Source organism: Copadichromis virginalis, linkage group LG6 (genome assembly GCF_057382275.1).
Source record: "Copadichromis virginalis isolate Kocher_CV1m ecotype Utaka linkage group LG6, C_Virginalis_male_GT1.1, whole genome shotgun sequence".
NCBI lineage: Eukaryota > Metazoa > Chordata > Actinopteri > Cichliformes > Cichlidae > Copadichromis > Copadichromis virginalis.
Window position 1 is genome coordinate 36016407 of NC_140623.1, and position 27197 is coordinate 36043603.

The window sequence follows — 27197 nt, forward strand, 5'->3', positions numbered from 1 at the left end:
TGAAAGGGGTTCCTGAAAACTATAAAGGTGAGTCATTAGGCTGGATGCTAGTTGGCACTCTCTATAAATTGTGTTGGAAAAAGTTTAGATGCATTTTTGTTCCAGTTTTATTCTACTACAATCTATAACCTTTGATTTAGAGGACTCCCCAGAACACCTCAAGATGTAAATGGATTTTTTTTTTTTTTATCTCAAAATGAATTGTAAACTTTTCTCCCATCATATTTTCATTTAAATGTTGTTCTGATATACAAGAGTTTTCTTTTGATGATTCTCTGTGATCTCACTCCAGATTGGATAGAGAAAACTGTCCTTTTGAAGACTTCTAGAAACATAATTGGACCTCTCCTATAGGACGCACATTGCTAACTAGCACTGAGCCCAATATAAGCTCATTTTTAATCTGGTTTCCACTGATGCCGTGCTGCATAGAGCCTTTGCGAACCAGCTGACATTTCCACAGGTTTGAGAATGAACCGGATGCTATATAGCAAAGGTTGGAGTAATTTCAGTGGGGTGGGGGGTACTGTGGACAGAATCTGCAGGTGAATAATCTCTATATTTCTTGTATCTCCACCCTGATGTTAGTGGTTTCAACTTCCGGCTTGGCAACAGTATTGTATCAGATTTTTGGCACTGACTTCAGTCTCTGTCATACAGAACCAGTTCAACACGGGCACTGGCAGCACGTCAGTGGAAAAGAGGCAACTTAGTTTGTTCAGCATTAAGTCTTTGTTTAATTTGTAAATGCCTTAAGAATTAAACTGCTGTTTGATAATATTGCTCAGCACTTGTAGAAAAAATCATCCACTGGCTCCCTCTCCTCATTAGCATATATAAATCAGTTTGCATAAGTCCCTTGGCAGGGAGCCATATTGTTTTTCAGAGCCACTTGTGTTTGTCCCACCTGGGGAAAATGATAAAATGTAGCAACTGAGAGATTCACTGGTTGGATTTTAAGCACTAAATGAATGAATACCCGTCGTCAGACATCAGCTTTTCTCTTCCTGTCAGAGAACCCCAGCATTCAGTTCATTTTATGGACATTGTGCTTGTAGCTCTGCAGATGAGATCCATCCTCATTGAACCTGTCATGATGGAATTAACCAATCTGAAAACTGACTGAATAAATAAATCAACACTTTCAACATAGTTTTTATTTACAGTTCTCTTCACAGCTTCCTTTCCCTTTATTTCATGGTCTTGGTTAAAAGCTCCTTACTATAAAAGTTTCCCTTAAATACCGACCGGGGATCAGCTCCCAACCTCTTGCAAACTAAGCTACGAATCTGATACCTGAACAGTTTCGTGGTTGACTGTGACTCTCCGAGTAACAGGAAGTGATGTACGTCATGTCGTGTGATGTGAGTGCGGTGTCTGACACAGGGTCGGGGCCATAAGCAGGTTTGGGTCAGTTACATTACAGCACACTGGGTGGCTCCGCAGCAGTCCTTAATGATGGCCGCTCCTGACTTGGTGATGGATGGCTTGTTGGGAGGCGGCTCAGGGATTTGTCTCTTGGGCTTTGGAGGATCTTGTCGTAAAGGGAGAGGGAAAAAAGAGACATAATCACATACAATGCTCTTGTCTCTTTAAGATGGTGTGCATGAGTTATTTTTAACCTCTCACTCACTCTGTGTGACTTTGAGCTTCTGTTCCAGAGGCATCAGCTTCAGCCTGAGGAACTCCGCCATCTCTTTGTCCTCCTCCTTCTCCCTGAGGTACAAAACATCCACATCTTAGTCTGAATGAAATTCAGAAAATGTCTGCTTTTATCTGACTGAAGCAGCACTACTGGACTGACTGACTGACAGGACAGCATGGCTGCGCCACAGTTTTTGGTATTTTCAAAGCTAAACATCTGGGGGGGTGTTTTGTTTTAAGAGACTACCAACTTTTAAAATTCCTTCGTCTGTTCATTTCAAGCTCTGCATTTTTCTTCTTAATCTCTATTAAAGTGAGCACACATGCTTTACAGTTCAAGACAATCCTCATCTTATAGTGGGCCTTGGTGAAGCCTACTGTCTGAAACAACCAGGGTTTTTTTTTTTATTACTTTGAGCAACTACAGACTTATCTTTCATAAAAACAGGCTTCATCTCTGTTACCTTTCCCCTTCCTTTGTGCAGACTTTGATCTAACTGGCTGCCACGTGGTCAGTCAGAATCATATCAGGGTTATCCACTCTCACTGCCTACATACACTAGTGGAACATACATACTTGTTTTGAAGCTTTGGAGTCAGTTCAGCTCCTTCCTGTCTTTATCCGAGTATGTATGAACACTTTCTGTCTCTTTGTCGCTTTCTCCTTCTTGCCTCTTTTTCCCACTCTGTCAAAATCGCTTCTTTCACTCTTTTGACGTCACTGTACTTGTCATGTTATCTTTCTGCTCACACTCTTCAGGTCAATCACTCTCTGCTCCTTCTGTCAATCTTCCTTTTCAGACCTACCAACGTTTAACCTCCTCAATCATCACTTCATCCTCCTAGATGCCAAAGTTTCCATGACTTTACTAATAATAATGGATTGGATTTATATAGCGCTTTTCAAGGCACCCATTCACTCTCGCATTCACACACTGGTGGAGGCAAGCTACTGTTGTAGCCACAGCTGCCCTGGGGCAGGCTGACAGAAGCGAGGCTGCCATATCGTGCCATCGACCCCTCTGGCCAACACCAGTAGGGTAAAGTGTCTTGCCCAAGGACACAACAACCAGGACAGAGAGGCCGGGGATTGAACCGGCGACCTTCCGGTTACAGATGCGCTTCCCAACCCCCTGAGCTACGGTCGCCCAACTACATCAACTCCACCAGTATCTGGACTCACACTAGTCCAAAAGAAATCTGTCAAATACAGTCCAGACCCGATCAGCTGACAGCTAAGCTGAGAATATTTTGAGCGCCTCTTCCAGAACAGAGCTACGCTGCTAAACATGAATTACTGCTCAGTGAAATAATAATCCTTGGACTACAGTGGTCCTGAATTAACTATAATTAGTTTAGTAATAAAATGTAAGCTCTACTGAGCACATTTTATATATCTAATATTTCTGTTTTCAAAGCAGTCATGAGCTCTTGTAACCTTCAAACTGCAATAAAATATGAAGATGAAGAAATCAACAAATAATCCATTTTTTCTGTTAATTTCACTTTGAGGCGGAGGTCAGTTTTAAATATATTTAAAGACAAAAAGAGGCGAAAAAAGAAAACCGATTCTTGGCTGGAATACAGAAGCCAGAGAGGCATAATAAAAATGTTTTTCTGTCCTTCTCTGGTCTACATTTTGACGTTTTGGTCATCAGGATCTATAAATGTGCTTTCATCCTTATTGGTAAATGGCCTGTATTTATATAGCGCTTTACTAGTCCCTAAGGACCCCAAAGCGCTTTACATATCCAGTCATCCACCCATTCACACACACATTCACACACTGGTGATGGCAAGCTACAATGTAGCCACAGCCACCCTGGGGCGCACTGACAGAGGCGAGGCTGCCGGACACTGGCGCCACCGGGCCCTCTGACCACCACCAGTAGGCAATGGGTGAAGTGTCTTGCCCAAGGACACAACGACCGAGACTGTCCAAGCCGGGGCTCGAACCGGCAACCTTCCGATTACAAGGCGACCGCCCAACTCTTGAGCCACGATTTGAAGTACAAATTAAGATTATTATTAGGTTCTGTATCTGCTCTGTCTTTCAGACACTTAATCATGTATCTCACTAAATTATATTAGGAAGGAGCTTGCTCTGCACCCTTGTTGGCTACCATTTAGTTTTGTACAGGACTTCAAACACTCAACAAAATGACATCTGCTGACCTAAATGAGAATTTTTGTTTCAATATGCTTCCTCTGAACAAATTTATAGGAAATATAGAAACATACACTCGCCAGCCACGCCATTATTGACACCTTACTAGTAACATTATGGAACCTCTTTTGCCTTAACAACTGTTTTAATTCTTGTAGCACAACAAACAGCTTGTCAACATGATGCTCAGAGATTTTGGTCCATATTGACATGATGGCATCACACATTCATGATGCTATCACATCCCAGGGGTGTTTTTTTGGACTGAGATCGGGTGACTGCAGAGACAATTTGAGTAAAGTTCAGGAAATCACGGTAAGCAACAATACTCGGGTGACGTGGCATTTTAAACCATGCTTAATTAGTACTAATGGCCCCGAAGTATCATAAAAATATCTAGAGATGTCTGTGGGGGAAAACTCCCAGTAGACCCAGTAGACTGTAAAATTAAAGATTTCTCTTTGCAGCTCTGTTACCTGAAATTAAAGAGAACACACGATTGGACGTAATCTAATGCTACATGTGGCATTGATTTTGATAGAAGATAATCACTTTTAAGACTCTTTGGTTGTGACTCAGTACTGTCACAAAAAATGATTATAATGACACCGAAATAACCCAGAACAATCTGAAGGCACAGTTTCAAAATTAATCTTTTGAGTCCCACAGACATTTGTTCACGCTGTGATTTAAACCCATTATCTTGCCTATCTGAAAGTTATCTGTGTCACACTCTGTGGGTTATCTGGGGGAGCAGACAATGCAGAGCCACAGTCATCAGTCAGCCTCCCTCCCACACACACAGCTAAACACTGCTGTGATGATGAAGTGACCCCTGTTCGCCGTCTTCAGTCAAGTTCACATTCGCGCTACACATTTACTCTAATGAGTCTCCTTCCTGCTGTTTCTCAACTCTTCTATGAGGATCAAATGAAGAAATAAACAGCCAGCGGTATCTGAGTAAACAGACAGTCAGCACACAGAGACGTCATCCCAGATATGAGCTGTGCTCAGAGCTTAGGAGGGCCGTACCTTAATCTCTCCACCTCGGCATCGTCAACCAGAAAATCCCTCTTCTGCACCAGTTTATGGATCTTCAGGATCAGTTCCTCTTCTCGCTGCCTGTGCTTCTTGGTTTTTTCTTTCTCTGGGGGGAAAACAAGGAAGAAAATAAGACGGACAGCAGCAACCCATCTGATGTCTACAGACCGACCCTACAGGAATGTCAGATTCTCTTTAACACTGAGTCACGTCACAAAACAGATCCTTAATTCTGACTCACGCATAATTTATAACAAATAAGGCACTCACTCAATTATGCAAATGTTTGTGAGCCTTCTTTTTGGTTTTGCTGGCTGAAGGATTAAGCATCTGCAAGCATCAGAATTGTCCTGCCTCAAAGAGCTAACCTTCACACTCCAAAGCACAGAATATACACTAACAGACCAAATCAGATGTATGTAAAAACAGAAAAGGACACATCGACACATGGCTGCAGAGGTAGGCTGTCTGGCAATGCTGATATCTAGGCTATTTGAGAAAAAGCGGATGAAAAATGACTGTTAAAACCAGCTTTTTCTAACATGGAGCAGTGCAGCTACAGAGCGAAGCTCCCAGGGGGCAGGACAGCCTGAAGGATGCACGGGTTAGACACATAATCCAAAGTCAGAGGAGCAGGTGCAGGAGAGGTAGCTGGGTCTGTCACATGACTCCTTTTGTCCTGGAGTGGAGTAATGGGATACCAGAACCCCCTTAACAGCATACACAACACTTTTGGCACAAGGGAATGTCAGTGAGATTTTACAGGGCAGTGCAGACTAGGTGGCAAGTGGACAAAATAAAAGGAACACTATGTTATAATGCGATCCTATTAATAATTTATGTGATAAGAAAGTAACATATCTTCTCTCCTATGAATTAAAGCTAGAAAAAAATAAAACACACCTCAACTCAAGACACTTCTGTTTTTCTCGCGCAGCCTTCTATGTTGATCAATGTTGGCAAAACTAGTTATATACTACTCTTAATCTGATTTACGTTTGTGCTGTACTTTTTCAATTCTTCCAAAGGGGGCTATTTGACTGATTTGGTTTCTTGTTTTTTAGCCGCATTCCCAAAGAAGTAATTCTGTCAGAGGTGAGTCCGAGCCCATTAAAAGGGATTCTTTTTTAAGTCTATCTGGATCTCAAAATTGAAGATTCCTTATAAATTTTCCACAAATACACAAGGAATTTAAATGAGAAAATTCTTAAAAAAAAAACACATCAAACTAGTCGAGAACCAGATTCCCTTCAGGGATTTACTTCATTTAAGCTGCGGGGAAAATTTAGCCTTCACACAGGCTAAATTAGAACTACTCATGCTGGATGTGTTACTGTATTGTCAGGGTGTTTCTGTTATTTCGTATATGCTGCTGGGTTGTCAAAGTGGTAAAATAAAATCCAGGCAGCGTTTGACAGGTCAGTCCTGATCCTCATGTGTGCATCCTTGAACACAACACCAGCCCCTCCTGCACACACACACTGACACATGATGTACATGCGCTCGGAGGAGGCGTGTTTTCCTGCTGTTGCCAGGTTCTCTCTATGCATAGCCTCATGTACGCATTTGGGTTGCTATGTGCGATGCAGCTGACGTCAGTCAGCCACTTCAGCACATTGTCGCTGCATTTCTGATACAGGCAACGCTGGAAGTGACTGTAGGCTAATATTTGATTCCGTTTTTGCACAATGAAAACATGCAGGCAGTAAATGAGTGTTTACTGAAATTCATTTTAGACTCTTTGCCTGGAAAACCTCCCTCAGCTTGTGTTTCCTTCAAAGTGATGATGCATGGATGTTTATGTGTTTGTGAGTGTGTGTATGCTTATCTCTCCCTCATAACTTCACTGTGTCCCTGGGACTTACAATCAATCCTGCGTCGTTTATTGTTACGACACGTCCTATAAATCAGTGTGATACTCGCAGAGGCGATAGGCCTCCTGTGAGCTGCACTTTCTATCAAAAGATCTATTTTTGGTCAAGTCTAAACAGAGAGTGTGGACAGTTCTGCATGCAGAGGAACAACTGTGAGTTCTTTATCGCCTGATTTTGATGCAGAATTTCCATGAGTGACTGTTAATTGTACCTGGTACTGCGACAATCTGCCTTAGCTCCTGCTTTAAACTCATGATGTCTTTGCAGAGCTGAATGTCATCCATCCTGAAAAGATAAAAGGGAGAAATAAAAGTAAAGCACTGGCTTCCATCAGATTACAGACAAACTGATATTATTAGCTGCTTCCACTTCCATTTCTGACATATTTATCTGATTGACATGACGTCAGGCAGACCTACACTGTATAATAAGGAATCTTGAAGAAAATAAACAATAATCTGATGTAGAGGAGCTGGATAATTAGTTTGAAGGATTTTCTAATCTAACAAGCGGAGCTTTTTTTATATTAAGTCTTTATGAGGTGAAGAATTTAGCTTTCTGCAACTAATTTTCTGACTTTATCTCTAAAGCTGCCAATTTCCGAACCTGCCATTTTATCAGTTTTGCTACACAAAAACGATTGCCACAATTTCCTCGAGCACAACACACAGTACAACACAGAGTCTTCACATCACTTCTCTTGATATAAAAAGCCATTCAAAACACATTCAGTTAACAAACATTTTAAAAAGCGAGCCCACCAAAGCACTCTGAATGGTTTTTATTATTCAGAATAAATTACCCACATTCAATTCATTTCTGTCACTGAACTTATTAATTCATTAGCAAACAGTTTCAGTGTTAATCTCTAAATAATCACCATTAGCTGGATGTTGTTGAATAAACTCCGCTCTTGTTCTTGTCATTAAGATTTCATAGCCTCGAGCTCACACATCAGGAGTGAGTGTGTTAAGTGTGTCGAGACGGAAAACACACAACGACAAAAAAAATCAATCCTGCATGCTCTCTGTGCTTCCTGTAGCCCTCATGTCTCACCCTTGGGGCCTCGGCATTTTCCCTTTTTATTACCTAAATCCCTGTCTGTGTGTGTGTGTGTGTGTGTGTGTGTGTGTGTGTGTGTGTGTGGGTGTGTGTGTGTGTGTGTGTGTGTGGAGCAGATTTAATTCTCCTTGTGATAGATCAGGACGATGACTCATCCACAGCCTCCTGCCTCCTTCCTCCTCCTCCCTGCATGTATCCCAGTTGCTGTGTTTTACACCTCCCTCCTTCTCCTTTCTCCCCTCCTAGATCCCTCGCTCCGTATATCTCCCTCCTCTGCCTTGTGTTTTACTCTCTCATCGGTATTAGTAGATTCCAGCAACCTTTGGCACGTCATCTGCTACTTGGTGTGTCTGTGCCTGCACGTGAGGACGGACAGCAGAGAGATAACAATAAGCAGCATGGTGGCCTAATTAAGCCCTGCAAGTAGGCTTTTTATTACAGTGCAACACTGTGGGATTTTTTAAATCTTTATCAGCTTCATCTGATACTTCGACCATCACTGGGCAGATACTAAACATGCAGTTACCCCCCAAAATACATGGTTCATTGGTGAGAAATTTGGAAATAGTTTTGCACAAAAATAAACAAAGCCTTGTATTTCCATTTTTAGTTTTAAAACGATACACTGAGCGGGTATATAATGCTGTTAAAACTTCTTTTTCAGCAGTGATCTATAATCCTTTAAGCTTAGCGGCCAGTGAGTCCATCAGTGATGACTCATTCAGCTGCTACATGCATGTCCAGCCCTCGGAATAATCAATGGACAAATTGACAGCTTCCCTAAATATTGAGCACCAAGCTTAATGTATGTGTGAAGGAAGTAACACGCATGCCTTTGTGTTGTATTAAGAGTATCAACTGTGTCTTGGTTAAAAAAAAAAAACCTCAAAAAAAGGCGAACCTCTGGTCTCAGAAAAAACACAGACACTCACATGAAGCGCAGCTCTGACTCTCTGCGCACCAGGACTTCCCGCAGGCGTTGGATACGAGCCATCTCCACCTCGATCTCCTCTGGAGACATCGTGCTCTCTGCCATTGACACATCTGAGTGACCTGAGAGGAAGACAAACAGAGGAAAAACAATGCAATAAAAGAAGACAGACCTACAAGACATTCTTGAACCATAGTTTTATTCACTCTGGACACTCCTTCACAGTTCAACCATGCCTGCTTGGTTTAAATTACAGAGAACAAGTACTACACATGGCTTACTTCCATTGGCCGCATCTAATTAAAGCTCTAAAATGTAAAGTCCTCATTCCTTTGATTTGATGTCACATGTGCATTGGAAAGTTCACTCCTTTCGTTTCATCGTTGAAAACTTTCTCATACCGTCAGCTTCTTGGCAAACTCACTTCTCACCTCCTCTCTGTGTGACATGTCATATCACTGCACCCAAGAGCATGATATTTGGTGAGAAAGAGGTGTGGATAATTGAGTTAAGTGATCTGAAGTTTAAAATCAAAGCAGTGCTTCAGCCATAAATTACAGATTTTTTTTCTGAAAGCTTCCAATCGCCCACAAGAAAGGAATTAACCAGGAATATATCACAAGTATTTTCCAAAGAGACAGAAAAAGCACTTTCAGCACGGACCGATGACCAGATGTGGCTTCTCGTTGATTTCTTCCCAAGCTGGAACTGACCTCACACTTCATCTCTGCCAGTAACATGCAGAAACATTGCAGCTACTATACAGACAAACCACTTAATGCACTCGTCAATGCACCGACCACAAAAATGCCGCAACACCTGATGAAGCGGCTCAGCATACGGACAACAGCATAAATCGAGCCAATATGGAAAACCTATCTATGTTCTCTGTGTGTGAAAGTGTTTAGCACTGTGGTGTGCTGATTCCCTCCTCAGAAGAGAAAGCCTGGTTCACCAAGGCTTTGACAAAGGGACCAATGAAGAACTTTACAAAGTTGCATTATGGGAAGTGTTGTACCTGGCTGAAGGGGAGCTCGGTGTAAAGTAAACAAAGGTATCTTTTTACTGCTAATTATGCAAAGCTACTCTAGTAGAATGAATGAATAAACATACTAAGCTGGAAATTACATAAAAGTATTGTTATGATAAAAATACTATTGCGTAAAAGTGTCTCAAAAGACAGTTATATAGTGTACCTTACTTGATCTTCTCATATGAATACTCACTTCTCCATATAGAAATTACAAGGATTCTAAGTGTCTGTCATTCCTTCTTCCCACTCAGGCTGTGAAGTGATGCCAGGACAACAGGACATAATGTCCGGTCTACAGATGCCACGTCACAATACACCTGATTAAACAGTTATTTGCGTCTATAACACACTCTGACGCATGATTTATTCAAAGTATGTACGGTAATATTAGAGGGTTGGGATCAGTCCTCCGTCCTCCTGCAGCAACACTAACTGCAGTGTGCGTTTGTGATACTTTTCATGGATGCTTGCTGAGGATGGAGCTGACTCACCACAGCAGACAGAAGTCTGCACAGGAGGGCGCACTTTGTTTGTGCCTTGCTGATGTTGAATCACCATCTGACACGTCTGCTGACAAAAGACGCAGTTGCGAAAGTTTGTATCAGCGAGATACGAACTAAAGTTTTACACTCGTTTCCTCTATCTCCTCTTTTTTTATTTTACTGTTTCTTGCTTTTTCCTCGCACGTTCCTCTGCCTCGCTTACAGCCACGTGTTCATCATCAATAACACCAAGCTGCATTAGGTCCTGACCAGACCATTAAAAGTGGCAAAGTGCCAGCTCAATAATGTCTTAACAGCTCTCTCTGAACCCGACATGCCGCTAACACCTACTGAGCACTAAAAACACTATAAGTAATTAAATGCTAATATAATTAAAAGTGGCGCTTTCCTCAGAGACAGGTATGGTTGACAACAAAATCCAGCCAATGTAAACCACACCTGAACTACCCCAGTTTCACTAAAACTAACTGGCTCATTGGTGTACTTCAGGATTACGACTTAATGAGGCTAAAACAACCCTGAGAGTCAGGATCGTGTGTACTGCAGCAGCCACATGGGGTTTAACAACAGGGAAATGTCAGTGCCTGTATGACATCGAATGCAGACACCCCCTGACACATGCTGCAGTCACACTGTACACACTGCTGCCGGACCACACCCCCTCCAGTGGGGAAAAAAGAAGAAAAAAAAACAGATGGTGGGGACAAAATAGAAAGTGCAAGGCAAACACGTGTGCTATTTGCCTAATAGATGGACACAAACCTGCAGGGAGCTGCCTTTGTTGTACCTCTGTGTTGTTTTCTGCCTGTATGTTTGTCTTTGTAGCAGAAAGAAAACGAGAGCGCGAGAGAGCAATGGCTGGATCTGTTTCTAAAAATATCCTCTGCATTTTCTTCTCAGACTTAATCTGGAAGTTTCTTCACACACTACTCCCCTGTGATGATGATGACTGGAATCAGGAGGGACACTTCTGAAGTCTCTTATATTTCTCTAGCTTCGTCATTCAGCTACGTCACTAAAACACTTTTTATCACACGAGAACAGGAGAAAATAACAGAAACATCTAAGACGATGTAAACAAACTCTGTTTTTGCTGCTTTATGCCCATCCCGAAGCTTTGCGTTTGAATGATTTCATTTGATCATGACTGTGCATTAATATTGCCACAGGCACAAATCCAAATCAGCATTAAAACTAAACAACCATTTCATTTTATCATCTAACATGCGTGGTATTGACTAAAGATGAAATCCATTAGGCATGTGACATAAAAATAGATTAATCAATCATCTAACAACCATGAATGCCAAGCAAATATTTTATTGATTCTGGCTTTCCATGGGGAGGATTTTCCTCTTTTTTTCATATCACTTTAATTTGAATAGATTTTCATCAGTTGCTGAAGAAAAAAAAGCTCTCTGAAGAGGAGACAGAGCTCTGAGCTACTTCAGACACTACTTAATAAATGAGAGAGTGTGCATTTTATATGCAGCCTTGAATAGAACAAATAAGACAGGATCGTGTGATGTTGAATTTAATGTCTTGTTTTTGCAGCTTATGCTCTATTATCACAACAACAAATTAGCCTTAATTTGTTGTTGTTATATTTATTATTGGTACTTGTGAGTCTCGCCAACACAGCTACGCAAAATGAATCCCATGAATAATCACTGAAAGTGGGGAATAGAGTTAATAACATTTTTTAAAGCTGCCTCTTGAGCCCTTTCATATAGATATACGTACACTGATTAGAGCAGAGGAGCAGGGTGTTCACTCAGAGCTAGTGCTCCTGCTGCATCTTATCAGCTCACAATTAAATATCCACAAGTTTGCAAATGCGCTGCGTCCGAGACCTTTAGTGGTTAAAATTCATTAACAAAGGGCGCAATATGCTACCCACGGTTTGCACATAAGGGACGTAATACGCTTTTTAGTACCAAGGCAGCGCTATTGATCCCATCCCAAACCTTTTGTGAGTCACGCTTTAACCATTTAAACTCTAAGTGCTGACTGGGCATCCTGACAGCGAAACACACACTGAAGAAAAGCTGAGACCACAGCTGCACGTTTCCCGCCACACACTTCCCGTTTTTGTCTTTATTCCCTTTTATTTTATTGTTTTTCGTTGACGACGCTCACCTTTGTCCGTTGTCCACGCCGTTTCCGACACAGCTCCGTAGCTCCTGAGCGCGCGCTCGGTGTCCGATATAGATTTCTTCAGTTCCATGTCGGTGGAGTGCACGCGCGCCGAAACCGAGAAACGATGTCGTCCTTCTGCGTCTCGTCTCTGAGTCTGTGCGACCTTTCAGATAAGTCAAATTTCACCCGGTGACAAGGCTCCAGGGACCCGAGACGTTGAGCATCTTTATTCGAGGTTTCAAGTCCTTCGACGTGTGGATGGAGAGGATGTAGAGAGCATGCGCAGTGCGGCCAGGAATGTAAAGGCTGGGAGACACCCACTATCACCGAGAACGCATTGAGAGAAGAGGGGGAAAAAAAACCACACACACACACACAACCTAATCTAAATATTTACCTATGTTTTATTTAGTAATTGAAATTTCATATATACACAATCATATATACAAATTTCTTTATGTTTCCTCTTCCACTTATCCATCCATCCATTCACTTCCACTTATCCGTCTTTCGCAAATGCAGGCTTTCCGCTGAATAGAAGTGCGCGCGCATACACACTAGGAGATATATATATATATATATATATATATATATATATATATATATATATATAGATATATATATAGATATATATATATATATATATATATATATATATATCTATATCTATCTATATCTATCTATATCTATATATATCTATATATATCTATATATATCTATATATATATCTATATATATATCTATATATATCTATATATATATCTATATATATATATCTATATATATCTATATATCTATATATATCTATATATCTATATATATCTATATATCTATATATCTATATATATATATATATATATATATATATATATATATATATATATATATATAAGCAACGCTGTCATTTTATTGAAATATTTTTATTATTTTGCTTTTTTAGCTATTTTGTTACTCGTTATGATGAACTTAGTGAACTGTTGTAATAAACCCGTTTCCCAACTTAAGGGATAAGTAAGGAAACGTTATCTGAAAACAATAGGCCTACTAATTTTCATAGTACACGTTAATGTTTTTGATGATTGTATTCAGTGTATTGCAAGTTAGTAGTTTAATATTATATACTGTCTCTGGTGAGAGCGCTTCAACAGTTTGTCTCCTTAGGCTTTTCTTTGACTCACATGCATATAAAACTGACAAAGGTTAAGAAGCAGGTGTTTTCACACAGTTGGTCAGTTTGCTTTATGGAAAATCAGGCAAACATCTTTTTGAACAATCTGTTACAAATTTAGAAACCACTTTAATGGAAAAAAGGAAGCTTCATTGTTTAAGTTTACTACCTTGTAAAACTGCGTACAAAGGCTATACAGTTCAATGAGTGGGAAGTGCTTTATATACAAGCTTTGATTCTCAAAATACCTGTAGTCCATCTAAATGGCAAGTAATCCATAGGAGGGATTTTCCTCTTGAACTCAAGCCAAAACAAACAAAAGGCACCTTTTGTGAAAAAAACTGTGAGGCTATTGACCATTGTTCTGTTGTAGGTACAAGAACAAGCTCATTAATGTCCATTTCATTTGTGTAGCTACAATGGTGTTCTCACTGTGCTCAGTAAAAAGAAAAAAATCCAACAATAAATGAATGACATTTTCTCGATTTATTCAACAATAAATATTATTACTATATTTCCAGCGGTTAGTGCAGAAGTAATTAGATGAGTTTTCACAGTCAACAGCAGCCATTTGTGCTCTGTGACAACAAAACCAGTAAAAACAGAAGGTTTTGACTTTGGAAAAATAGCATAGAAACAAAAGGAATATTCATTTCTTGGACATTTCAGCTCCAGGGTATCAGCACACATACAGTCAGGAAATCGGAAGTTATTATTAAGAAACATACACTCCAATCTCTGATAAAAGATACAGTAGTGATTAAAATGTTTTTCTTTACCTCAGATCCAGCAGTGCTTCATATATTAATATGTTATTAACAGCACTAATTTCGTCTTGTGAGACAGATGAAATGTTATAGCCACACACACTCAGAATGAGTATGTAATCGCAAACTATATTTTAGGCTCAAACGTACCAAAAAAGCTCTCCATAAATCCCAGTAGTACATGGAAACAGAAAGAAAAAGTTAATTATCTGTGTGAAACAGAAAAGAGAAGTATGCCATTAAAGTCTATATATAACATAACAAACTGCTGTACTCTAGCTGCACTCGATTTATAAAAGCCAGAGGCATCTGATTTAACATTTTTTTATGCAGGCAAGTTCTATAAAGTATCTATAAAGTAATATTTATACAGATGGTTGAGCCCATGCGATGGTATAATATTAACAAAGGTTACAAAAACAGGCAGGCAACATTTCTTCCTTTCAAGTAAATGGATGTTTGAGACAAGCTTTTCCAGTTTTTATTAGACCAACACGGCATAACCTTTAACTTTCTCAGTACTGCATATTAAATAGTGAAATGACGATGACTGAAAATGTGCAAATCAAAACTGTGTTTTCAGATCTGCTTACATTTTTCTTGTGCTTGAATGGATTCATACTGTGCACTCAGTTCATTAGCGTTCTTATGTAAAAATGATCCACCTATAAATTGATAATACAAACATATAAAACAATATCACATATTGTTGGTACTAGAGGTGTCAGGATAGATGTTATTCATAATAACAGTGATATTTAAAACTGAAATTATGATAATTTTGTAGTTGTTATTACTTTCATGTCTGTACAGCTATTCCTACAGACTTTCTTTTTGTTGATTTTTTTTATGGATTTTGTAATAATATCAGTGAATTATTTTGACCATGAAAATCATTTGAGGTAAAAATCGTACATTGTGACAATCCTAACTGGTACCTGGGTATGTCTGTATTCGATACATCATATACTAAAATGTAAACTGGAAACATCTGGGATATTTCTTAGCGATCAGGCACTCTTTCAGCCAAAGATGAAAGGTTAAGCTGAGATTTAAATGTTTAAAATGTGACTCAAATCATCATTAATTAAAATTCTAAGCTAATAAATTAGCTGCCAGTGTCCACATGGTGGAAATCATTTGTACACTATTCCGTTTTTCACTTTGATGCAAATCAAGCAAATCAAGTTAATTTTTTTTTTAAAAAAGGACCTTACTTGTGGAACAAACACAAGATGGCATTAATAAAAATGAACAAAAGAGCCGATGGTCATAGTCACTGTGGTATGGAAGGATAGATCTTAATGTTTTCCCACAGAGCTAATATACTGCATAAATAATAAAAATATTCCGCATATACATTCAAGATGCTGGAGTTTTTTTCAGCACTTTCACTCTTATCTCACCGAGTCTTTGACCTGTGACCTTGGCAGTGTTAGTGTAACATCAGCTGAGTTAGACCGCAGTCCACTAGTCCAGCTGACGTTTTGTCACCTTCCATAAAAACGACTGACTCTGCTACTGTGTGGGTTTACATAGTCATGCCCCTTTGCTGGGGGCATCCACCTTGTCTTTCTCTTTAGTGTATTCGGCATCATCGTCTTTATGAGGGAACATCCACGCCAGCGCAGCACCAGCTGTGCCATCACCGGTCTGACGTGAGAAGCACAAGAAAGTGGCCCAGATGAAGGCACAGCAGCCAGTGAAGGTGGTCCGCACATACAGAGGCACCAAGGCAAAGTTCAGAAACTGAGAGAAATTGAGATAACAGCATATCGTCATCACTATTATGTCATAAATGTCTACTGATTGCTATTTAACACAGTGGTATGGATAGCAACTGGAGGGTAAAAGGTGTGGACAATGACCCAATGCAGTACGTAAGAAACACAGAAAAACACTTCCCCAGATACGTATTTAGCCTTTTTTTTTTTAGCCTTTATTGGATAGAGAGGGTGTAGATAGACAGTAAAGCGGGGAGAGAGAGGGGAAGACATGTAGCTAAGGGCTAAGGGTTTGATTCAAACCCGGTCCTACTGCTCTCTGGTCATACGGCATATCGTCGCTTGCTCACCCACTGAGCCCACTGCTGTTTTTGAAGGTGAGATTGATTTTTGTGATACTACAGGATATTTTATTTCTGCTTTTACTTCATAGTTTCATAGTAATAAACTATCATTTTACAATCCTGTGTTTTGATTCATGTTTCTGCTAATGCAGTACAATGAACTGTAACTTTATTGTGGTATTTGACTTAGGTTTCTTCTCTGGTTTTCATGGAGTTTTTTGGATGCCCATTTAGCTGGGTTTCTGTTTAAGTTTCAGTTTCTACTTTGAGTTTATTACTTGTGCTAAGTGTCAGTGATTCCCCTCTCAGTTCTCTCCTTTGCCTCATCCTTTAATGCTAATGCATTTGTCCTCCAAGTTCCCTCGTCTCTGTCTTCGTGTTTAGTGTGAGCCTTCATTTCTCCACATTTACCATTTTGTCTTTTGGTTATTTCTTAAGCTTGGTTTTTCTTCATGTGTTACTTCCTACCTTGGCATTGTCCTTATTTTTTTGTTATGTCTAAACCTGAACCTCCATGTGCCACTTGCTCTGCTGATCTCACTGTATGGACTTTGATTTCTGATGGTATCTGTTTTTGGTCTTTGCTTGATGAAAATAGTTGAAATGTAGCAAAGCAGATCATTGAATCAGAGTCAGAATACTGTTTCCCAGAGAAAAATATGTGGTCACAGTTGCTCCAAGCGAGCTGCACGCGCACGCGCACACACACACACACACACACACACGCACATGCACACACGTCACTGAACGAATGTATTAATTCCTGTTGTATAAATAAAGAAAGCAGACGGTGACAGAGCACAAGTCCGTGAGTGTCTCTTACGTGTAGGAGCGCTCTGTCACTTGTCATTGCGAGTAAAGACAAGTGCAGTGTTTGTGTTTTCTAACTCAAGTGTCTCAGCTGAAGAATTGCAGGCTGATTTTAAGAAATCCCCTCTCAATACCCTTCATCCCTGAACTTTATTGCACAATTACTCTACATAGCTTCACCCAATTATATTAATGGACATAAGCTGATAATGATGATGCTGATATTTACCTGCATGAATGGCCAGAACATTAGCCCTGTCTGAGAAGAGAGATACAAACAAAGCACAAAATAAGAACTAGAAAACATAATCAGAAGAGCACCTAATAAACGGTTTGTACCAATAAAACTGCGGATGTTTGGGATTTGAGCACTCAACACATTGGACTCTTCTGCTTTGAAACAGATACTGTTAACTGTCACGACTTTAGAAAACAACAGCCTGTGTCTGTGACTCACCTTATAAGTATTCAGGAATTTTTCTCTCCAGTCTTCCAAGATGTCTTCTTTGCCCTCCAAGAAACTGACACCTGGAAGCACATGAGATTTGACTGATTTATAGGTAGTGCAGGAAGATCAATGCAGTTTGTACAGTATAAACATATTAAATAATCATGTCATGTTTTTTGAAGATCTTGATAAACATATAGCCACATTTGAAACAAAAATTAGTACAATAACCCAGTGTACACTGTTTTCCACTATCATTATGGAGTTTATGAAGCGTATGTGTAAGTTCAATAAGGATCTGTAATCACTTATCTGCCTGCCTCCGTGAGTGTTCAGCTGCTTTTCTGTTTTCTACACGGCTACCGCTTCCCTGTACTGTCAATCTCAATACTGACGTCATTACTCTAGTCCAATCATTTTCTCACCCGCCTTCTTTTTGCCAATCAGCCTCTGCTTTGCATGTTTTAAATCTCTGTTCCCACAGACCCCACCTCTACCCCATCTTGTTTAAACCTCTCAGCCAGAACTCTATTAAAGCTTCTGTATTCATTTTCACCACCAGCAGCGTTTAGACTCCGGGGCATGCTGTCCTAAATCATATCTCCGCTGGGATTTCATTCTGGCATGATGGGTCATCTGAGTCTAATCCCCAAATACATTAATTTCTGTATCTCAATTTTTAAGGATTCAACTGTTTCCACATTTGAAGTGAGTCAAATAGGTCCATGTTAGGTCGTTTAAGTGTTTAACTAAACGTGCTGGTCTGGCTTTAAAAAATCCATCCATCTCCATTTCTGAATAAATTCTTTAATCTGTCTCGCATGTATTGGTTATTATTCCCTAACAAAAAAGGGAAAATATTAATTTTACTATACTATCTTGATTCTAGTTAATTTTTAATTTAACTTTCAATAGTTTATGTCCAAAAGCGATTATTGCACTTTCAACATTTAAGGTTATAGTTATAAAATCTGTAGTTTTTTTTGAGCAGAAGCAATTTTAGAGAAGAAGTTACAAAAGAAAGGTTTTGTGACAGACTGCAATAACAAGTTCTGATAAATTTATACCAGCAATATTGCTGTATATTGTTATGATTGTATCTGAGTGGATTGGAGCCTTACTGACACTTCTGGACCTCATGAAAGCACAAGCTACACAATAACTTATTGTGAAAATACTGCCCGAGTCCACAACAACTTTTGCTCAGCAGTAATGAATACTGTAAAACAACTGAGCTGCTCTGCTGAATAAAACCATTTCTACGGTACCCCCCAAAAAATCTTTTCCCCCTGCATTATGTCTCGACATCAGCACATACTGGGGAACATAAATACTAAAATCAGGGGGGGTTTTTGGTTTGTAATGAGCCATTCTAGGGGAGTGACTACATACAAGAACTCAAATGGTCTGCATGTTAAAGAAAATTCTAATCAGTTTCCTGTTATTTTTAGTCATTTGATGAACAAAAATGTATTTTGCAAGGAAAATTACAACCCGCTTATAATCTTATTTGTACATTCTGGAGGATTTCTTTTGAGCTCTGGATGAATAATAAAAATCGAATTAAATCTAGCAAAAAAGTATGCAATTCTGATTTCATTTTTCACATTTGTATTATTTTCAGAATTTGTTTTCCATTTAATCTGACTTGGCTCTCCTTTTCTGCTTGCTTTCTAAGTCTTTGTTCATCCGATTATTTTAATTAAATGTTATTTAAGTCTTTGACTCGACTCTCAAAGCTGTAATCATAAGCTTTGACAGCAGATATGTCAAATGTTTAAATAAGCATGTGTTCTTTGATTTTTTTTCCCCTCTGTGGATTTATTATTAAAAACTTGCTAGGATTGAGGTCCCTTTGTGATCCGGGTTCTGATAGGGAGGAATTTTATCACTTCCCATCTAAAGTAAACCACTGTAATGAAGCAATATCTGCTGGCAGTATCAGTCGTAGTCCGCCCAGTTAGTGGTAATAATCCACTCCTTCATGTCTTTCACTTGACCTCTGCTCGTCTGTGTCACGAGACAAGGAACAAGCGGTGATATTAAGCCACATGAAAGGAGCACAGAGAGGGCATGGGTCTGATTACAAATGGACAGAGAGGCGATCAGCTGTGAGATTAACCATTAACCGCCGTCAGAGATCCTCCAGCCTGTGCCTCCCACAGCCCACCGACCTGTGTAGAAGACACTGGTGGCGAGGGGCGCAGCCGTCGTCTGGTCCAGGAACAGCTTCCTCATCACCATCCCGATAGAGTTCCCGGGAAATCTCCTCTCCAGGAAACGCATCCAGAAGAAATTGAAGTTGCCATGGAAACTAAACGCGACCACCGCGACGTTCCGTGTTTGTCTCCACTCGATGGTCTCCCTCCCGGAGAACCACTGGTGGACGAAGTCCCCCCCGGCGAACAGGCAGCCGTACAGTGTCACGTTGGTAACCCACGGAAAGCGACGGGCATGTCTTAAAAACAGCTTTAGCATTATTTTTAGCTGCCGTTACCCCGTGAAGTGAAAATAAAAACCTATTTCAAGTCCTTTTAACCACAAAACGACTGACTGTGATGTGCTAGCTAAACGCGTATACTTTAACAGTCACACACGGGTCTTCACTCTCTCCACATCACAGTATTCACCTACCACCGAGTCTTTACGTTTCTCGTGTAATTTACGCTATAAAAACACAAAATCATAGCTAAGATACTTGCTTGGCAAACACCATACAGCTGTAACCGGCACTGGACTGACAGCCGGCGCAAAGGTAGCTTCCTTCTGCTTAAATTTACTACGCCCCCTTTTTTACGTGAAAAACAGAAGCAGCGTTGAAGGGGCGGGGCTGGAACGTCCAGAGGAATATGTCCGCTTCACCGCGAGGATCTTACCTCAAGTGACGCTTTTATGAACAACCAGACCGTGAAGTGCGAAGGCTTCTCTGTCAAATAATGTCTTCTTTACATCATGGCAAGGCTAATAGATCCATCATCTCAAGGGCAACAGATCAAAGACTCGACTTCAAACCTAAATCTTCTCTGCAGAAAATCACTGGCAGTACTGACAGGGTCCGTTCAGGGGATATTAACACAGGCTATAATAACACAGGCTACCAAGGACGGAGACTACAACTGTGTTTTTCAGTTCCCAGGATCGAAGAATTATGTATGTATGGTATGATTTTACAAATGTGTATATAACGTTAACTTTATATTAATTTAAATCTATGACGGTCTAACATTAATAGGTAGCAAAATAATAAGTAACTAAAGCTTTCAAATAAATCGTTTGGAGAACAGAGTACAAAATTTACATCCACAATAAAGTGGAGTAGAAGTATAAAAGTAGCACAATGCAAAAGTCAAGCAGAAGGTAAGTCAGTAAAATACTTGACTAATTATACTAAATTCCACTGTGTTTAATCCATAATAGGGTTGGTGTGACAGAAGAGAATGCTAGGGATAAGGTGGGGCAGATGGTTCTGTGTGGTGACCCCTAAGGAGAACAGCTAAAGAAGAAGAAGAATTGAATCAAACCAATCCTACAAGAAGTTGATCTAAAAGTGACACAAACAACTGTAGATATTGCTGAATTTATAGGAATGAGGACCTTTATTTACTGCCCCCCCCCCCTGCAATACATGTGTAATGCAGTCCAGCAGAAGACACAGATTCTTTAAGAACTGTCAGACCCCAGTTCATCAGTTCTTGTGACATTTGAAGCCACTAATAAGGAGCTTTCCATTTAGGATACCTGCCCCCCCCCCCGGGAAAAATAAATTAAAATAAAATGAATAAATAAATAAAAACCTAAGCACTGCACATAACCCAGCACACAGTACACACCTAGGCATAAAGTACACACAAACACACATTCAAGCATAAGTACATGCACTCACACAGGCATACTTACAAAGAACCTACTGTGTAATCCAAAGGGTATGGTGCAGGAAAAGCTCATTTAAAATGAAAATGAAGCATTGATTTAAATAACCTGACAGAAGGAAGAATGCCTTTCCAAAGTTTAGATGCCAACACCTCCAAAACGTGTTCTGCTATGGATTCAAAATTAGATCACGGAAAAAGGCCCTGATCCGATGAATAGAGGTGCTGACTGCTGGAATTTATGTCTCAGAAGATTTGTAGGAGCAGGAACCTGGTCATGTGGGGATTTCTAGGTTTTAAAATGATAATGGAATGTACTGATTTGCATCTAGAGCACAGACACACACATTTTATCTAATAAAACACATTGACACTTTTTACAAATGGCATTTGAGCAAACTGTTGCAAATTATCAACCAAAAATGTATTTTTCGATCTGAACAATGCGAGCATTCAAAACAGATTTCCTCATTCACATTTATTTCTCAACAAATACAGCATGTTCACAAGTTCCAACAATTTACACTGAATTTATCAAGCACCTTAAAACACAACTGATGAAAAGGCCATGCATGAAATTTTTAATCAGGCAAAACTAGTAAAACCGCATTTTCTTTAATTAAAAAACAATCCATAACATCCACACTGCAGAATACCATACACATGTACACATGCAGTTTGTAAAACAAACATATTCTTAGCCAGGTCTGCAAAAGAATATAGTTTATGATAAAATATCTTTTACATGGTAGATGTGTTTTTAGTCAAAAAATAAACTTTAACTATTACACAATGAAGAATTTAATTGTTCATCAAAATACATGATAGAAATTGTTGCTGCACATCGATTTCTTAACTTTTATATGTCTACTGTCTTCTGGCTTTGGGAGAGGAGGTAATCAATCAGAGCTGTGTCACATCTGAAACTGATTCTAACACTTGACTAATACTGGACCCATGATGTGGAAAAGGTCAGCACTTGGACACCTGGTGAAACACTGTAAATGATTTCCTTTAAAAAGGGAAAACAGAAAAGCAGTAGGACCTTATCCTGAACTTGCTGCAGAAAAGCACACTTCGTATGAAGTCCTGAAAGTGAGAAAAACTATTAGAGGCACGAACAAAGAGACTGCCTCTACTCATTCCACTGGACCAGCCAGATGAGTCAGGAAAGCAATTCAACAGATACATGTTCAAGTAAAGTAAACTCCATTTTAAGACACAATAAACACAGAACAGAAATCAGGTGAGAGGGTCACAATGCATCCCACTGAGCTGAGAGACAAAAAAGGTCAGCTACTGGGTTAAGGTTCAGCAAGAAAAGAGTTGGACTCTATGACTGGACAACCCTCTCCCAGTCCCCAGTCTCCGTCCTGTGGTAGAACTGTGGTTGACCCCCTGGAAACAGGCTTTCAGAGTTGGGGTGGTCTAAAAGGAATTGAATAGTGGACTTCATATGCTGGACAAAGTGCGGTGGCTCAGCCCTCGGAGAGGTGGACAGGTACTAAATAAGAGGACGAAATACCAAAGTCATAGTCTGTTTTAAATACTCACAAAAAAAGCTTCTTGTCATTGGTTAACAACCAAAGACAATAACTTCCAATAACGTTACCTTTAAAATTGTGTCGTCATTCTGTGACAACCAGAAGGCAATATCCAGATTCTGAGACCATGTGCACGGGCCGATTTGAAAAAGTCCCCGACTCGAGTCATATATGTTAACCATCTGCAAGGGATGATTATTTTAATTGGTATGTTTCAGTTTTTTGCCAGCAAAAAACAAAAACTAAACATAAAAATAACAACAATTTCAAGATCCCAGATCCGTTATCCATTAAAACACAGACTTGTGAAAACATTTTTAAGTCACTTCAGTAAGTACTGGAAGTCAGAAAAAAAAAAAAATCAGTGATGATGTAATCTGAGGATCTCTTTCAAAATTAACAGACTGATTAAATATGAGGTAGACAACTGAAAATTGTGTATAGCCAAACATGCATTTTTCTCTCAAAAAAAATCTCATCATGTCATGTTTGCAGAGCACCTCTCCTCCCGTGAAGGTCCGTGCTGATCGCAGCTCCTCTGCAGGGCCTTTATGAGGGAAGGAGGCAGGGTAAACATCCCCTGTTTTAACATCTACACCTGTTCAGAAATAAAGTCACAACATATTAAAGGCTGAATACCACGAAAGCACTGGATCCTGTTCTGTAACGGTATCACTTACCAATTCCATATACTACAGGTCTGTGAGTTCCATTAACAACCACATCGTTCATTTCTACAACAGCGAATCGAAGGCACGATTAGAGCAAAGGTTTTGTTTTGACAGGTGTATCTAAACAGTCTTCAACAGTTAAAACAAACATCAAAGTTACCTGTGATGCAGCATGTTTCCAGATGAATATCCTCCTTCTGTACCTGGAATGCTGCTGTGAAGTGATAAAAAGCCATTTAAGTTATGCTGCTGCGTTACACTGCAGTCCAACATGAAGTAAGTTTGTAAGGTTATACCCAGTATATCAAGGCTGAGGTTATGGGATGTTGTTGAGTCGTCATTGAATCCACCGACAAGATGGAGCTCAAGTCTGCATATTGGAAAGGAGAGGAGAAATGTAAATTAATTAATTAATTAGTTGAATAATCTGGAATTTTACTGCTTTTTTTATGTGTGTGTCATACCTGCCCTCCTTACAAGCATCACTCAGTGATGTCACCGCTTTCACGAGGAGTGGTACTTCAGACCAAGTGCTGGAACCGTCACAATGACCTAGGCAAACTGCTCCACTTCCTAAGAAATAATGAAACGTAATTGTTAACCACAAATTCAATATACAGTTTCCTTTTATAATGCCTTAGCACAAATGGTAAAATGGTAAATGGCCTGTATTTGTATAGCGCTTTACTAGTCCCTAAGGACCCCAAAGCGCTTTACACATTCAGTCATCCACCCATTCACACACACTGGTGATGGCAAGCTACATTGTAGCCACAGCTGCCCTGAGGCGCACTGACAGAGGCGAGGCTGCCGGACACTGCCAGACACTGTAGGCAACGGGTGAAGTGTCTTGCCCAAGGACACAACAACCGAGACTGTTGGAGCCGGGGCTCGAACTGGCAACCTTCCGATTACAAGACGAACGCCCAACTCTTGAGCCACGATCGCCCCAAATATGGTAAAGGATTTCTCACCAGTGTGCCGCAGCACAACCAAATGGCAGGTTGTGGCATCATCAGATCCAATGACTGAAACGCATTCTGTTAAAAATAAGACAACAAAGCATGTTACTGTTATAGTGCAGTACATGATCTGGAAGACCAAGTAAACATGCTGAAGTGCTGAATTTTATACCAAATAGTCCATAAATAAATAAAAGCAGAGTGACGCTTAGAATAATTCTTGATCCAAAAGCTATTCAGTGGTCAGACTTCATCACACACTATTAAGGTTTCTGTTGTTGGCTGAATGCCTTGTAGAACAACAAGTTTTAACAACAAGCAACCAATCAACATGATGGAGCCAAGAGTTTTCACATTTGAGGTTGAGCAGCAATGGCAAAAAGTAACCCCAACGATTTCTTTACCTAGCTTGATGATGAGGTGGAACTGTCACTGAAAGTAATTCATGAATATAAGGCAGAAAACATAGACTGGGATTTATTCCATATACTGCTACATATTAGAGTGGGTACCAGGCACGTTATCCATCCATCACTTTAACGCTTTGGCAATTAAAGTAAAGTGCAGACACAAGCGGAGTAAAATTACAAAATGTGTGAGAGCTTAGCTGCAAGTCTTCGGCTTCATTTTTGTAACTGATATGACAAAACTGGTAAGTGAAAATGTCTATGTCTTCTTTTTCAGTAGCCTCTGTTTCTGCCTGCCAAAACATAACCCTTGAGTTTTCAAGCTAAAATTGGTTCAACAGCATCTCCACCCATCTCTGTTATGTGGGCCCTAAAAGATCAAAGCTGTGTGAGGGTAAGGTGTAGACATAATAAAAGTCTTATGTATCAGTGTGTATACAGCCTTGCGATGAGGTCATCTGGTTCCAGTATTTTGTTTTACTCACTGTCTGCTGGTGTTGTTGCAGCAAACTCCCTCTGATGGACATACAGGAGGCACTTTGGATCAACATCAACAAGCGGCTTAGACCGAAATGCTTTTGCCTTTTCCTGTGACATGAAAGCAAAATAGTTAAATGGTTCAAAGTGATAAAACAAAGAAAACAACACAAACTGATTTAGAAGTTGACTCGGATATTTTTTCTGATCCTGACTCGTAAAGCTGGATCAATTATTGGGGACGACGGGATGCGGGCCAGGAGGTTTACAGGGGGTTACTAGGAGTTATGTTCGGTGAAACTTTAGTTGGGTAGTTTTATTGCACTTCCTGCAACAATTTGCAATTTTCAGCAACTTAATATTATTTCACTTTTCCTCTCACTGTCTGCTCCACTCTCACAGTATGACTGAGAGACACAATAGTGTGACCATAAACAAAAGCAAGGTGCAGTGAAGACTCTCTCACTGAGCTGAAATGAGACCAGTGCAATAAACGAAGTGAATAATTTTTTAATTATTATTTTTCATTTATCTTGTTATTTTATTTATCTTTCAACTTCCCCTTACCAAAAAACAAAAACAAAAAACAACTAACTAATGACATACAGTTAAAGAAGATTTGAAGACTAGATTACCAAAATAAAGGAACAAAGCTAGAAGGCTAGAATGAATCTTATTCTGAGCTAAGCACAGGTATCCTACCGATCTCGAGGATTTGTGATGGAATTGAGATTTGGCAAAGCGACATTTATGTGTAAAGTATTTGTTTATGTGGATGTTACTGTTATTGAGGGTTTGAATCTTTTTCATGTTCGTTATTAGTCCATACTGGATATCTATAGCTATAAACGGAATCTATATTTAAGGTACCTGAAACGTAGTCGTAGTGCAGTTCTATAAATCATTCCTGTGTAACTTATTAGGTTTGGTTTTTTGCTTCATGCACAGATTTACAACCACTGACACTTACTTGGTTACTTTAGAGACAGTTAAATCTGTTATGTTAGTAAATTATCAACAGCGATTTTGTTAGCATAACGATATACAGACAATTCCTATTAAATGAAAAGGATGAGCAGCCACACTTTTGCAAAAACAAACCTGTAAATGTGGATTTTTGTCGAACAGGTCCGCTGTCGATCTTATGCGGTCAAGCGGTTTATTTTGAATGAACAAAGGCATTTCTTCAGGCTATGTGAACTTTACAGTGGTTGTCACGAAGAGCAAAAACTTCACATTACTATCTTTAAATACCACATACTGAATTCATTACTCAGTACAGTCATTGGTTGCGCCCATCTACTTGAACTTCCTGGAAGACTTTTCTTCGTCGCTTCACAGTCGGATGCACCAGGTGAAGCATTAGCGCCCCCTACTGCTGAGTTAGAGATTCCTTATGTTCTTCGTTAAAAGTATGAGATTTGTGTCAACACAGAGCTTTTTTAACTACTTTGTGGAGATCATTTTAAGGTCCCTCCATCTCACTTTGCCTTTTCACCGTGAAATAGGGCCCAAGGTTTTGACGCCACACAGCGATAAAAAGCGCATTGTTTACACTTATCATATTCACCATTGCGGCTAGTGAATATGCGTACGTAGTAAAGGTTCGTTT

At 39.7% G+C, this 27197-nt stretch overlaps 3 protein-coding genes across 3 annotated transcripts; all 3 read right to left on the bottom strand.

Moving 5' to 3' along the window:
• Window positions 1-152: 152 nt before the first annotated feature.
• Window positions 153-12704, bottom strand: bmerb1 (bMERB domain containing 1). The gene is made up of 6 exons (XM_085460220.1): window positions 12395-12704; window positions 8721-8841; window positions 6938-7011; window positions 4844-4958; window positions 1634-1716; window positions 153-1534 (listed from the first exon to the last, which is right to left on the bottom strand). Exons 1-6 carry the CDS (start codon window positions 12480-12482, stop codon window positions 1416-1418), a joined length of 600 nt encoding a protein of 199 aa, XP_085316346.1. The 5' UTR covers window positions 12483-12704; the 3' UTR covers window positions 153-1415.
• A 1329-nt stretch (window positions 12705-14033) lies between these two features.
• LOC146708361 (mpv17-like protein) lies at window positions 14034-20470 on the bottom strand. Its single transcript, XM_085460219.1, has 4 exons — window positions 19830-20470; window positions 17665-17735; window positions 17437-17466; window positions 14034-16078 (listed from the first exon to the last, which is right to left on the bottom strand). Exons 1-4 carry the CDS (start codon window positions 20131-20133, stop codon window positions 15869-15871), a joined length of 615 nt encoding a protein of 204 aa, XP_085316345.1. The 5' UTR covers window positions 20134-20470; the 3' UTR covers window positions 14034-15868.
• A 1517-nt stretch (window positions 20471-21987) lies between these two features.
• Window positions 21988-27132, bottom strand: ntan1 (N-terminal asparagine amidase). The gene is made up of 10 exons (XM_085460215.1): window positions 26687-27132; window positions 25594-25696; window positions 24714-24779; window positions 24204-24312; window positions 24036-24109; window positions 23900-23953; window positions 23749-23802; window positions 23569-23666; window positions 23137-23250; window positions 21988-23028 (listed from the first exon to the last, which is right to left on the bottom strand). The coding sequence occupies exons 1-10, from the start codon at window positions 26765-26767 to the stop codon at window positions 22858-22860; spliced, it is 924 nt and encodes a 307-aa protein (XP_085316341.1). The 5' UTR covers window positions 26768-27132; the 3' UTR covers window positions 21988-22857.
• Between the last annotated feature and the right edge of the window lie 65 nt (window positions 27133-27197).

What these genes read in the sequence shown, in the direction of transcription:
- ntan1 (XM_085460215.1), bottom strand. Translation starts at nt 26,767, where the DNA reads ATGCCTTTGTTCATTCAAAATAAACCGCTTGACCGCATAAGATCGACA. An exon ending in ACAAAAATCCACATTTACAG is followed by an intron (nt 25,697 to 26,686) that starts GTTTGTTTTTGC and finishes TTCATGTCACAG; the next exon opens with GAAAAGGCAAAAGCATTTCG. An exon ending in ATGACGACACAATTTTAAAG is followed by an intron (nt 23,029 to 23,136) that starts GTAACGTTATTG and finishes CCTCTTATTTAG; the next exon opens with TACCTGTCCACCTCTCCGAG.
- bmerb1 (XM_085460220.1), bottom strand. Translation starts at nt 12,482, where the DNA reads ATGGAACTGAAGAAATCTATATCGGACACCGAGCGCGCGCTCAGGAGC. An exon ending in GGCGTGGACAACGGACAAAG is followed by an intron (nt 8,842 to 12,394) that starts GTGAGCGTCGTC and finishes TCTTCCTCTCAG; the next exon opens with GTCACTCAGATGTGTCAATG. An exon ending in GCAGATTGTCGCAGTACCAG is followed by an intron (nt 4,959 to 6,937) that starts GTACAATTAACA and finishes TTTTCCCCCCAG; the next exon opens with AGAAAGAAAAAACCAAGAAG.
- LOC146708361 (XM_085460219.1), bottom strand. Translation starts at nt 20,133, where the DNA reads ATGCTAAAGCTGTTTTTAAGACATGCCCGTCGCTTTCCGTGGGTTACC. An exon ending in CACCAGTGTCTTCTACACAG is followed by an intron (nt 17,736 to 19,829) that starts GTCGGTGGGCTG and finishes ATGTGCTTCCAG; the next exon opens with GTGTCAGTTTCTTGGAGGGC. An exon ending in TGTTCTGGCCATTCATGCAG is followed by an intron (nt 16,079 to 17,436) that starts GTAAATATCAGC and finishes AATTTCTCTCAG; the next exon opens with TTTCTGAACTTTGCCTTGGT.